At 32.1% G+C, this 14,277-nt stretch overlaps 1 protein-coding gene and 1 non-coding gene across 2 annotated transcripts; both read left to right on the top strand.

Moving 5' to 3' along the window:
* Window positions 1-9,028: 9,028 nt before the first annotated feature.
* Window positions 9,029-10,347, top strand: LOC127902657 (MATH domain and coiled-coil domain-containing protein At3g58210-like). Its single transcript, XM_052442369.1, has 3 exons — window positions 9,029-9,469; window positions 9,751-9,929; window positions 10,028-10,347. The coding sequence occupies exons 1-3, from the start codon at window positions 9,210-9,212 to the stop codon at window positions 10,177-10,179; spliced, it is 591 nt and encodes a 196-aa protein (XP_052298329.1). The 5' UTR covers window positions 9,029-9,209; the 3' UTR covers window positions 10,180-10,347.
* A 3,472-nt stretch (window positions 10,348-13,819) lies between these two features.
* On the top strand, window positions 13,820-13,926 carry LOC127902924 (small nucleolar RNA R71). The gene has a single exon (XR_008055561.1). It is a non-coding gene; the product is annotated as a small nucleolar RNA R71 (small nucleolar RNA).
* Window positions 13,927-14,277: the final 351 nt, after the last annotated feature.

The following is a 14,277-nucleotide window of genomic DNA, read 5'->3' as shown; positions in this document are numbered from 1 at the left end:
TTAAGCATATTATCCAACATCTTTTGCCCATTTGTAAATTTCAAAACAATTTCATTCAATTCATTACTCTTTTTCTTGAGCATTTCGTTCTCATTTTTCAACTCATCTATGTGTGATTCTAAATGCTCATGTAAGATGCTAGGTTTCTCATTTGATAATGCAATTTCATCATGCAATGTTTTGTTCCCTACTTCTAGGCATACAATTCTTGCATTTAGAGATTCATTTTCATTTTTAAGCTTTGCCATTTCAATTTTAAGACATAAATTCTTTTTACCAATGTTCATCAACTCATTATGCAAATCTTTAAAAGCATTATACAATTCATCATAGGTGGGATCACTTACTTCATTGAGATCATCATCCCCTCCTATTGCCATGAGTGCTAGGTTTGATACTTCTTGCGATCCTTCTTCATCACTTGATTCTTCCTCACTATCATCCCAAGTTGCAACCATTGCTTTCTTCTTAAGTTTGTTGATAAGTGGGCACTCCGATCTTATATGTCCAGGCTTCTTGCATTCATAGCATGTGATTGCCTCCTTCTTCTCCCTATAGTTCTTGAAGTTTCTGAAATTTCTTCGCTCTCCGGTTTTCTTGAAGAATTTTCTGAACCTCCTTGCTAGCATGGCTAGCTCTTCATCATCCGGTTCACTCTCCCCATCACTCTCATATTTTGAAGCTTTGAGAGCAATGCTTTTCTTCTTCTCCTCATGTCCTTTTTCTGCAGCTAAATCCTCTTCATATGAAATGAGAGAACCAATTAAATCATCAAGAGGTAAAGTATTTAAATCTTTGGCCTCTTCAATGGCGGTTCTTTTAGGTCTCCATTCTTTTGGAAGTGACCTAATGATTTTCTTAACTTTCTCACTATTTGAGAAGGTTTTCCCTAAGGCATCTAGGGTGTTCACTATGTCCGTGAATCTAGTATACATAGAATACACATTTTCATTTTGTTCCATTTGGAACAACTCATATTGACGAGTGTATCTACTGATTTTAGACTCTTTTACTTGATTTGTCCCTTCATAGACAACTTCAAGTTTGTTCCATATCTCTTGTGCACTTTCACAACTAGATACTCTATGGAATTCTTTCTTATCAAGGGCACAAAACAAAGCATTCATAGCCTTGGAGTTTAGAGACATTTTTCTCTTTTCTAACTCACTCCATTGACTTGATGGTTTAGGAATATCATCTCCTACTTCATCTTTAAACATAGGCATGAATGGACCGTCACAAACAACTTCCCAAATTTCATAATCTAAGGCTTGCAAGTAGATTCTCATTCTAGTTTTCCAATAAGCATAGTCATTTCCATCAAAGAATGGTGGTCTAGTTGTAGATTGCCCTTCTCTAAAGGTTGAGTCATTTAGGGTTGCCATGGATCTTTTACTCTAGACGATTAAGTCTTAACAAGAGAACAAGGCTCTGATACCAATTGAAATACAAGTATGCAACCCAAGAGGGGGGTGAATTGGGATTCTAAAAATTATTCAATCTTGCTTATTAATTCAGTAGTAGTGCAGTCAATTAAATGAGCTAACCCGAGGATCATTTGGGAACATACAATAGTGGCTATAATAATTAGGCTTGCAATTAAACTAGCCCAATTATTTAAGGGAAATTATCATTCATATACCCTATATTTGCTCTATTATCAAAAATACTACAACACTTTGAGGGTGTATCAATCGTCCACCCTTAGTTAACAAAATGTATCAGCCGACCACCAAACCGTTAGTTGCCATTTGAAAGTTAACAGAGTTACAGTGAATTGATGATTTTACCCTTGAAAATTATCACTTGTATACCCTTAAATTCTCTTTTTATCACTTTTATACCCTTAAATTATCACTTGTATCATATGAAAAGACCAAATTACCCTTCTGACGTCATCATACTTAAACGGCAACTAATGGTTTGGTGGTCAGCTAATACATTTTGTCAACTTAGGGTGGACGATTGATATACCCTCAAAGTGTTGTAGTATTTTTGATAATGGAGTAAACTAAGGGTATACAAATGATAATTTCCCATTATTTAATTCCAAATCTACTCCACTAAAAGATTGGAACTGACCTTCATAATTGTATGCTCGAATAATAATTCGTCCCAAGCCACATTGATTTCTTTACTGCATAATCATTTGTACCACACCGTTAATTAAATCGACATCTCAGTTGTCCAATGGATTTAATTACATCTTATTCCTTGATACTTACTGGTTTTCTCTAATGATTATTTTTAACATACTAAATATGTTGACACACTCTGACCAGAGAATTCTATGATCAAGTACCGAAAACCCATCAAGAGATGTGTTGTACAAATTCTATATTATTAATCTATAACTCCAATACTCATAAATGCTCCCACCAAGATACCGGGTAATCTAGACTACAAGTATGTGTCATGCCTATTGGTAACTCAAATGGAATAACAATTACAATCATGAAATCATAATTAACTCAAGATTAAGATTACAGTAAAATCAATGCCTATGAGATTTAATAAGTCTGACAGTTATTACAAAGTTAATTAAATCTCATATGTGATCCTGTTCAGTGTAGTCGTACTACATCAATAATTCATACATGATTAAGACAAATCATTCAATGAATTTATTACAGTCTATACCTAAATAAAGTACCCAACTTTATTTATCAACTGCGAACTAAATTTATTTAATCATAAGATAACTTGTATTTATGTCTTCTGTGAATCCACATGGTGATCACATAAATACATATAATATGATTAAATGGACTTTAATAAAAATATTAATGCAATTAAGATATTTGAATAAAATACCTCATTTATTTTGTTAATCAGAAAAATTGTTTATTACAATTAAATAAACACATATGCTTTTAAAGAGCATATTTTCCCAACAGGAGTATCAATAAAGTTTTACTCATTATTTATTTTTAAGATAGGAGTGGTAAATCCATATTGATTTTTTAATCCTACTTTCGAACTTTGGTGATTAGTAAAAGAAAACATTTTGAAAACACTTGATCAGGTGGCGCAGGTCCATTGAGTGCAAATATCAACAAATTATTAATGTTTTTCTTGATGTGTGATTAATGCTTAGCTTTATTAATCATTTTCTAGTACTAGGTGCACAAACATTTTTGTTGATAAGTTGGCATTTAAAAATGATCTTTCTTTAGTATTAAGATCTATTAGGAAAAATATCTTTCATCAACTAAATATTGAACTTGAGTTAAGTATATATGACTTGGATAACCCTCGATTTTTGAGTTAATTTTTGGGTTGAGTTAGACTCGTTAACTGTTATATGATATCAGAGATAAACTTATGTAAGAGCGAACCCACATTACCTTACCACATGGTAAGGACCCATAAAAAAGACCGACCTGCACATGATATTGGTGCTAGGAAAAATATTCTACATCAACCGAGTATGGTTAAGTATACAAGACTTGAACAATCCCCAACTATTAAGCTAGCTTTTGATTGAGTTAGGCCTATAGGCTTCTATAATATTCAATGTGAGTTAAGTTTTTGTCGAGTATTGAATCAATAACTAGAATTATTTCAAATTTTTCTATTTTATTAAAGGAAACTTATCAGCCATATACCCTTAAATAACACCAGTATCAAACGTTCTACAACACTTTTCAAGTGTATCACTCGTATACCCTAAGTTAACAAAACACTTTTACCATCCACCAATACGTTAACTGTCGTTTGCAAGTGCTGACATCATAAGGGTAATCTAGTCTTTTTTTAAAAAAGGACATGTCATCCCATATATTTAGTAAAAAATGACCTGTCATATGACATATATTGATAAAAATGACATGTCATCTCATTTATCGGATAATTGTTAATAATTACTAAAAAAAACTACTTTACAACCGAATCTACTCCTCCAAAATTTAACCTAAATTTTTGACGATCTACTCCTCCAAAATTTAACCTAAATTTTTGACGATCTACTCCTCCAAAATTTAACCTAAATTTTTGACGATCTACTCCTCCAAGCTCCAATTGAAATTTTTTATGGTATAATATGTATAATTGTAAATAATATGTTGTTAATAATTTTTTATGGTATAATATAGATATTTTTACGGATAATTGTAATAATATGTACCATTAATAATTCATATTTTTTTAATAAAAAAATGCATTGTTAATAACAAAATAAAAAAAACTGTGTATTGAAAATTTACGTTAATTTTTAGGGTAAATTTATCTTTTTACCTCATTTTGAGTTTCAAGGGTGAAATAGTCAATTTGCCACAATTCTGTTAACTTTCTAACGGAAGTTAACAGATTGGTGGATGACATAAGTGTTTTGTCAACTTAGGGTATACGAGTGATACACTTGAAAAGTGTTGTAGCACGTTTGATACTGGTGTCATTTAAGGGTATATGGATGATAATTTCCCTTTATTAAATTTCTCTTACCTAACAATTATTGATTGAATGCTTAGCAAAAACTCAGCTCAACATTAAATTTTCGTTTGATACAACTTTTCAAATAGAGCTCATTTAAGTAGAGTTTTTACTAGTAGAACTTTTACGAGTTTTTATAAAAAAATTTAATTATTTAGTTGTCAATGAGAGCTTTTATTAAAAACTATCAAATTAATTTAATAGATAAGCTCTTTAAAATTATGTTATGAAAGGAATGAAAAAAGGTTGTCAAGTAAGTAAAGGAAATTTTCAATATTTTAACATTTTAAAAAGTTTTTCAACTTATACTTCCCAAAAGTCCAAAATGTGAGTTTTGCTAACAGAGGCAAAATAACTTATTAATCTTCAAAATCTCTACTAAAAATATAACCAAACAATAATAAAAAATAAAGAAAGAGCTTAAATAAGTCATATCAAATAGACATTGAATCCTTATCCCTTTATCTAAACCTTATTTTGGGCATTGGCTTAGCTAATGACGCCAAGGGTGTCCTTATTAGTAATTTCCTTATTAATATTTACAATCTTATCATTTGCTTAGCTTAAATAAGGCTCATTACATACTGGTTTAAGTATTTTTTTTCTTATTTAATGGAATCCCCTTGTATTGTCACGTTGGGTGCATCTCATTTAGGGGCTCAAAAGTCCAATGTCTAAAAATGCATGCTTAATGTGCAATTAATATTAAAATTTGGACTTGCATGAAATTTGTCATGAAATTAGGTTTTGAAAACGTGACTATATAAAGAAAAATAAAGGGAAAAAGATATCTACGGGGAAATGGTTACCAACACTCTCAAGTTTTCAAAGAGGGACAAGAAGATCCCTTTTTGACCATTATACCCTTTATCTCTATTAGCCCCAAAAATTGACTCTAATATTTTACAATCAATAAAAATATAATATTAAAATAAGTGTAATAATATATACATTTTAAATAATTTCAATATTTGAAAAATATTTTAATATTTTATAATCTATTAGATATATTTTATTATATTAAAATAAATTTTAGGGAAAAGGACACAAAGACCCCCAACATTTGAATAAGGGACATAAAACTTCCTAATGTTTCAAAAAACATTAAAAGGTTAATACCGTAATTACAAATTAAAAACAAGTGAATTGACTAAAAACCCACACACGCATCACACGCACAAACAAACCCCACACACACACACACTGATTCCAGACAAATCTTTTAACACACACTCACGGTTTGCCTTGTCGAATGCTGCTGGGGCTGCCGGACGTTGCTGGAACTGGTCACGCTACCGGAAGCTGCTGGAACTGCTCGTGCGTCGATCGAGACCGTGTCTAGTTGCCGGATCTGCTCGCGATCGATGTTTGGCTGCTGCTTGTGCTGTTGGAACTGCTGAAATCTTGCGTTTGGTTGTTGGAACTGCTCGCGTTTGGCTGCTGGAAGAAAATGGATTGGGAAGCTGCCTCCAACTGTGAGGAGAAAGTTGAATGTTTCCAAACAAGAAGGAAGATATGTAAGGGTGTTTATGGCTAGTGAGTATGAATTTGAGGTAATGGATGAGAATAATAAAACATTTATAGTTAATATGCAGAATAAAACTTGTGATTGTGGTGTTTATCAAATTTGTGGAATACCATGTAAACATATCATCCCATGTATTGCTTTAAGACATGAAGATGCTGCTGATTATGTGGATAAAAAACTGACAGTGGAAGCATATTTGGCCACATATGCAAATATCATACATCCACTTCCAGATCAAAGTACATGGGCTGTTGTTGAAGGTCTAAAAGTCTTACCTCCATATGTCAAAACAAGAGTTGGTAGGCCTAAAATAGTGAGGAAAAGAGAGCCAGGGGAAGAATAAGGGAAAAGAAAGACCAAGCAAAAATGTAGCAGTTGTGCAATTTTCGGCCATAATAAAAGATCATGTAAAAGACCAATTGATTCCACTCAACACCCCTCAGGTAAGCCTAAATTTCTTTTTTCTTTTTTACTTTTTTATATACAAATAAAGTTTATATACTAATATTTCTACATTTATCGTGCAGGAACAACCACACAAGGTATGAGAGGAAGCTCACAAGCTAGTAATCAGAGTTGTTATACCAATTTGTGAAAAGATTATGTTTTTTTTTTTCAAAAAATATTATGGTTATTGTTGTAATGTTTACCAGTACTAATTTGATACAATATTATAATACAATGATTTTTTGTTATGTTTACTGGATTGATGGTTTTAATGTCTATTGGATATGTTATTTAGTACAATTAAGATTTTGTAATTATTGTTGTAACCAATTTTTTTTTATTTTGTTGATTATATAAGTTTAAATGATTGACATATGGAGAATTGTTATTTTTATTATATTAATAATCAATTTAATTTATTTTTATTTTTGAGCAATTAATTAAATTTATTTAGTTTGAAGAGAAAATTTAACAAAAATTAAATGGAAAAATTGGGTAATGAAGTTATATTCGTAATTTTATTAATAATATAGGGATAAATTGGACAATGAACAATTAGTTTTTAATATGCTATAAGGGTATAATGGTAATTGCACTTTAAAATTATAATTTCTGTTAAAAGAAATGGTTTCCGTTAACTAATGGGGGTCTAAGTGTCTTTTTTGAAACATTAGGGGGTTTTATGTCTCTTATTCAAACGTTGGGGGTCTCTGTGTCCTTTTCCCTAAATTTTATGATAATAGAATCATAATATTAAAATAAATGTATTAAAATTTTAAATTATTTTGAATATTATGTAAAATAATATTTTTGACAATATTACTATGTGAGAATGTTTTTAATTGTAGAATATATTTAATATAAATATTTATTTCAAATCTCTACAATAAATAAAAATATATTAGTAAAATAAATATAATAATTTACATATTAAAATTTTGTTAAAATATTAAAATATTTTAATATTGTTAGCCATAGCATAGATTACATTATTTATATGGTATTTGTATTTACTAAAAATTTTGAAGTCAATTTTTTAGAATATAGAGATAAATGATATAATGGTCAAAAGAGGGACTTATTGTCCCTCTTTGAAAACTTGTGGGTGTTAGTAACCATTTTCCCAAACTTTAAGGGTATAGATGTCCTTTTCCCAAGAATAAAAAGCAAGCAGCAGTAACTTTTTGTGCATGGCAAAAGATGAAGCAGAGAAGAGGACAATGGCTGACTATTATAATTTGGGGGTAAGATTTTCAATTTTTAATTGGTTGATCGGAAGACAAAAGTAACTTTAATTTCTCCCAAAGTTTTAGGGTAAGTTCCTGACATTGCCCTTTACAATCCTACTAGTCTTCATTTTTATTTTATTCTCTCATTAGTTGTTATTTGAGATACTTATTAAAGAGACAAATATTAGGTTGTTACTGTAAGCCAAAGATTATTGAGATTCTTGATGTTATTAGCCTCTAGTATTATCTAGAGAAGAATTTGTGCTGTAATCTCATTAATATAGTGGAAGATTATATCGGATTACAGTTCTGTGGTTTTTCCTGCTTTGGGTTTTCAAAGTAAAAATCTTTGTTTTTGTGGTTGATTTATTTCTTTGAATTTTGTTGGTTTATTTGTTGCCTATTTATTTGTGGTACACATCCTATTTTAATCATACAAACAGGGAAATAATTTTGTTTCTGTTTAATTTGCAGCTGTTTGTGTGAGTCCCTTTCCCAACGTGTCAAGGTTTACAAAAAAAATCTTAATTTTAATTTTTCACATAAATTCTTTGCAGAATTACGTTACTTGATTAACGTTGACCTTTTGCGCTCTTTCCATTCATTTATATGCCAGAATGAATTGACTCTATACATGCAGAGTCTTATTTAAATCATTTAATCCGCATACGATTGCTATTAGCCAAATTGAGTTGTATTTTGCTTCATCCTCTCTATTCTGCTATGGCTATAGGGCAAGGTACCCTCTTTCTTTCTCTTCTTATCAGTTCTTAGATCTGATCCAAGATTTAATATTTGCCCAATTCCGCTTGATTTCTGCAATTTTTTTAATGTCATTAATTCAAGTATATTTGAAATAGAAATTAAATTACAAAAAGAGATTCTAATACAATTAACTAAAAACAAAAAGACACGCTAATCCAACTAATTTTGTCCCTTGAACTTTTTTTTTTCCCCAGAAATTTCAAGTGTTAAAAGAGGTCTTCCACTAGCTCACTACACGCTAGAAATAAAGAAGTACTCACAACTATCAAAGGCAGTTGCAGACAGATATAAATCTGCCATATTTAAAGCCAAAAATGAATCCCAAGAATGCAACTGGTGAGTTCCGATTTTCACCTGCTTAAATTTACTTTTCTTTGATCGTAGTTATTAATTAACGATTCTAGTTCAAATTAATTAATTAGCTCACTAACAATAAAATCATAAATTTCGTGTTTTGGCGGTAGGAGATTGATTCTATACCCAAATGGGAACAAAAAAGGGCAAGGGACTGGCCATATTTCACTTTATTTGGCACTAGATGAAAGCACTTATTTTCCTAATAATTCTTGGGAGGTTTATGTTAACTTCACATTCTTTGTCCAAGACAGAATCAAGAACGAGTACTTGGCCATTCGGTGTAAGAATTTATGATCTCCATATTGACAATTAGGGTATATCAATTCTGCAATATATTCTTTAGTTATGGCAATTAGTTCCATGCATCCCGCTTATTGAATTAATTATGAAAACGATTTTATTTAATTTAAATTTGTTTAGATGATGATGGGGCAGTAATACGTTTACATAGTATGAAGAGAGAATGCGGTATTGACAAATTAATTCCTCTTCAAGCTTTCAAAGAACCTTCTAATGGATATCTTGTTGACGACTCTTGTGTATTTGGAGCTGAGATTTTTGTTATTAAGCCTACTGGCAAAGGAGAAGCCGTTTCCATTGTTAAGGTACCTGCCCAAGCTGGAAATATTCTCCGATGGAAAATCGCCAATTTCTCAAATTTAAGAGATCCTGAGTACTGCTCTAGCGAGTTTAATGCTGGAGGAAGAGAATGGTAATACTTTTGTGCTTTCAGCTGAAATTTTCCTTTTTTTTTTTTTCTCTCTCTCTAAAAGATAAAGATTCCATCACATACACTTTGTAGTACATGTTGTCCAGTAGTCTGTCGAGAACTACCCTTATTAAGAGAGATAGCTATTCATATTCAAAGTTTAAAAAAGTTCCATGGACTCGAACTCATACTCCCTACTTAACTTCATTTGAAAAGGGTCAACACCTGAAGTGTTTGATAAATACTTACATTTACTTGGGATTTTTTTGGCAATGGATTCACAGGAGAATTGTGATTTGTCCTATGGGAGATGATAAAGATGATAAAGCAAAGGGAAATTATCTATCATTTTACATAAGACTGCAAGGTTCGGACGATATCTTCCAATCTAAGAGGAAGCTGTTCGCTGAATACAAGATGCGAGTGCTAGACCATCCTCGGATCAGAATAGACGAACAAAGAAGTGAATTAAATTTCTTTACATTTTTATTTATTTTATAATAATCTTTTAAAAATATTTACACGACAAATTAAGTTTAAAAAAAAAAGATTTCTTTACAGGCGGCTGTTGGTTTTCAAGTGAAATTCGGGAGAGCGGTTACCCCTGTTTTATGTCGCTTGATGATCTCCACAAAGGAGGATATCTTTATGGTGATACTTTGATCGTTGAAGTAGAATTTCTTATCGTTTCTGTGGTTAAGGATAAAAAATAGGCTTTTTATTTTTTATTTTTGGTTGTTCTGGATATATATATATATATTTAATAAACCTCGTGTAAGGATGGAATTCATTTAGACAGTTTAATCTGGATGAGGTTATTCCTTTGTTAGATTTGTATTTGGGAGTTCAATTCTAGATATAATCAATCTACGAATTTACGTTTCCGGTAGACTATAAATTGTTGTCGATTTTTCTGTACACATTCGTAATTGATTTGAAATACTGGAATGATATCTGAGAAACATACAGCAATGGAGAATTTTACTCTTATGATTTCAAATTGCTCAAAGAATGCAATACATAAAATTAAGAAATCAATCATCATAAAGCGTCGATTTATCTTCCAAATATATAACTCATAATGGCTATGATTTCTTACCATTTATGCATGTCATAAAGTTATAACGGCGATGACTCTTGCCATATAAACATGTATAATGACTTTGACATCAGCCATATTTGTGAATTCTTATCAATGTTCTAGGTTGTATCTACCTCCTTTCCCTGGACTAACGATGATACATAGAAGTGGTGGTTGAGATGTGAATTCTCGCGAGGTCTTTGATTGATTCTGTATTTGGAAATGTCATTAATAAATCACAATTGATCTTATGTTTTGGGTTCTTTAATTTCAGTTGGATCGATAAATATTCTTTATTATTTGATAATAGATCTATCTAATCTAAGCAGGCTATTTTACTCAGTACAGTTACCTGATATATTAATTGACTTAACAGTCTTTGACGCTCTATTAATTGACTAAATAGGCAATTTATTATTTAGAATCTTGACATACTTTGTATGCCAGACTTGACCCGATAGTGTTTCTTAAATGGTTTTTGTTAGTTGAGTCTTCGTTGTTTATTGAAATTAATGAACTAAAAAACATCAGAGGCTTAAAAAAATGCAGAGCTTAATTTCTGTTTGTATTTTTTTCCTCTTAACGTCATTTGTCCACTATCTTTAACTATTAGCAACACTGTGACGAAACAGAAACGTAGACAAAGGTTTTTGAATAATAATAAGTTTTGTTGTGAAGTCTGAATAGATAAAACTCGGGTTTTGAGCCTCTTTTATAACAAGTCTAAATAACGTGAATTTACTAAAATAGGTAAATCCAAATTCTAATATGATAATTAAATTTTCCTAATCAAAATAAAAAAAGGAAAAAAAGGAACTCAAATCCGAGTTCTAGTAAAAAAAGATAAAAATTCTAGAAGAATCAGGAAAAATAGTGAAAAATCTTAAAACTAGGAAATGACCAAGAAAGAAATAAAATTTCCGGTTCAACCAAGGGGTAGAACAGCTTCTGTAGTTTTGGATTTTGTTCATCTCATCGCAAGCTTCGAAACAATATATTATACGCCGAAAAGGACACAGCTTTGTCACTGCAACAGTAAAAAAATCCCTACTGCAGCAATCAATTTTGATGCTACAGCAACAACGATAAATTGTCCTGATGTATGAGAATCATTGCCCAATGTAATGTTGTAACAACTCATGTTAGTTTCTTAGCCCTTTTAGATATATATATATATATATGCCGCAAGAAAATAAAAAAGAAGAAAAGAAATTAAATAATAAATTCAAAATAACAAAAACTGTGAATTAAAAATATGCAAAATTAGACTTATTGTTGAAAGAAAAATCTAAAATAACTTTCCTACTCATTGGGTTGCCTCCTAATTAGCGCTTGATTTTAGGTCCTTCAGCCTGACCATCCTTGATTTCGCATGTTGGATCCCTTATCCAATAGCCTTCCGCTATCGCCCTAATACATCTACCAAGCTCTTCTCTTGATCTATTTAAGAGGGCTAAAGATTCAAAATGTTTGTCATTTCTCATGAGTTGCTTCTCTCTTGACCATGCTATGTTGACTGCTCCACGATATTTATCATCAAGTTCTTTGAATGTTACAGCATTGATTTCCTTCTTACTACAGCAACTGCGTAATCTCTCTGTTACAATAAAATCCACGACACTGATAATATTACAATCTTCAATCTCATCTGGACTTTTCATAGCTTCCAGCACATCAAATGTAACCAGCATTGATTGACCCGCATAGTTAGCTCTTTTTTTTTTTTATGTCAAATAGAGTTTTTCCTGTGGATAAGAAAGGTCTCTCTAGAATAATTGGCACTTCTTTGTTTGCCTCAAAGTCTAGCACTAAGAAACCCACTGGGAAAATAAATTTATCCACCTTTACCAATACATCTTCAATCTTCCCTTATGGATAGGCATGAGATCTGTCAGTAAGTTGTAAAGTCACTGTTGTTGGTTTACATTCACTAACTTCCAATTGCTTAAACACTGATAAAGCATGGGATAGTGAAGCTTCCTGGATTCTTCATCTTTTGCGGTATCTTACTCTGAAGCATACGGCTACCCTCTTGCGTTAGAGCAATTGTTTCAAATTCTCCAAGTCTTCTCTTCTTTGTCAAAATATCTTTCAAAAATTTCGCATAATTCGGCATTTGCTCTAGAGCTTCCACAAAAGGGACATTAATATATAATTATTTTTGCACTCCTAAGATTTTGCTGAATTGCTTGTCTTGTTGTAGTCTCTGGAACCTTTGAGGAAAGGGTGGTGGGTGCCTAAACTACTGTGTTGCAGCAGGTTGTGGAAACTGCTTCTCTTTTGCTCTACTCGGGTTTGTTGTTGTTGATGTTGTAGCTTCCTCACCACCAGGTGTTGGATCATAACTTTCTGCAGATGTTGTAGCAGAACTGTGCGGATTTGCATTCTGAAAAGTTGAAGACTGTGACTCCTCCTCTACTTGAGTGTCTTATTGGCCTTTGTTGGACTCAATTCTTCTTTTTGGTACACCAACTAAACTATCAACATCCTTTCCAAATCTCAAGTTAATTATTTTACAATGTTCTTTTCCTTCTCTTCTTGGGTCCTCTGTGTTGTTGAGTAAACTACCTTGAGGTCTACTGTTTAATGCTGTAGCAAATTGTCCAATTTGATTTTCCAGTTTTCTGAAAGATACAGTATGACTTTGGACAACCGCTTTATTCTTTACAATATAATCCTTAATCAAAGCTTTAAGGGAGCTGAGTTGATCATTGTTGATGCTTCTCTGCCCTTGATTTGGTTGATAAAATCCAGGTGGTTGTGCAGGTCCATTCTATCCATTGGGTGCTGAAGCAGGCTGATTCTGATTATACTATGAAAAGTTCAGGTGTTGTATCAATCCAGGATTGTAAGTGTTTGAATATGGATTGTTCTGGCTCTGTCTATTGAAGTTTCCTACATAGATGATTGACACTGGATTTTCAGGACAATTGTTAAATAAGTGTCCCTCTCCACAATAAACACAAGAGACCCTGGCAACTTGGTTGATAGTTGCTGGAGCAGTAGTCATAGTCTTTACTATATTTGTTAATGAGGTTACTTGGGCTAACAATGCTGTCAAGGGATCTACGTTATGGACTCTTATTGGTTCTCTTACTGCAGTTTGTCTGGTTGATGGCCACTGATAGTTATTATTGGCTATCCTCTCCAAACTTTCATAAGTCTCGTTGTAGGACTTAGATAACAAGGCCCTATTTGCTGAAGCGACTACCATCAATCTAGTGCTTGGGTTGAGACCATTGTAGAAAGTTTCCAACTGCATGCAGCAAGGAATGCCATGATAAAGACATCTTCTGAGTAACTCCTTAAATTTTTCTCATGCATCATACAAGCTCTCATCTTCAAGTTGATGGAAAGATGTGATTTCGTTCCTCAATTTTGCATTCTTGGTTGGCAGAAAGTATTTCATTAAAAATTTGTCAGCCAAGTCATTCCATGTAGTGATCGAATTAGGTGGTAAATAATTCAACCATGTTCTTGCTCGATCTCTCAAAGAAAACATGAAAAGTATGAGTCTCAATGCTTACTGCGATGCTCTAGCAATCTTGAAAGCATCACTCACTTTAAAAAATAGTTTAAGATGTAAATGAGGATCTTCTGATGGCAGTCCATTAAATTGCCCCACTGTTTGCAACATTTGAAACATCACTAGTTTGAGATTAAAATTGTCAGCTTGAACGTCGAGTCTAACTATTCCCGGATGTATGGCTTGAGGAGTCAACACTGCATA

The sequence above is a fragment of the Citrus sinensis genome, chromosome 5 (assembly GCF_022201045.2).
Source record: "Citrus sinensis cultivar Valencia sweet orange chromosome 5, DVS_A1.0, whole genome shotgun sequence".
In the NCBI taxonomy this organism is placed as follows: Eukaryota; Viridiplantae; Streptophyta; class Magnoliopsida; order Sapindales; family Rutaceae; genus Citrus; species Citrus sinensis.
This window is presented reverse-complemented; position numbering and strand designations above follow the sequence as displayed.

What these genes read in the sequence shown, in the direction of transcription:
- LOC127902657 (XM_052442369.1), top strand. Translation starts at nt 9,210, where the DNA reads ATGAAGAGAGAATGCGGTATTGACAAATTAATTCCTCTTCAAGCTTTC. An exon ending in AATGCTGGAGGAAGAGAATG is followed by an intron (nt 9,470 to 9,750) that starts GTAATACTTTTG and finishes ATGGATTCACAG; the next exon opens with GAGAATTGTGATTTGTCCTA. An exon ending in CAGAATAGACGAACAAAGAA is followed by an intron (nt 9,930 to 10,027) that starts GTGAATTAAATT and finishes ATTTCTTTACAG; the next exon opens with GCGGCTGTTGGTTTTCAAGT.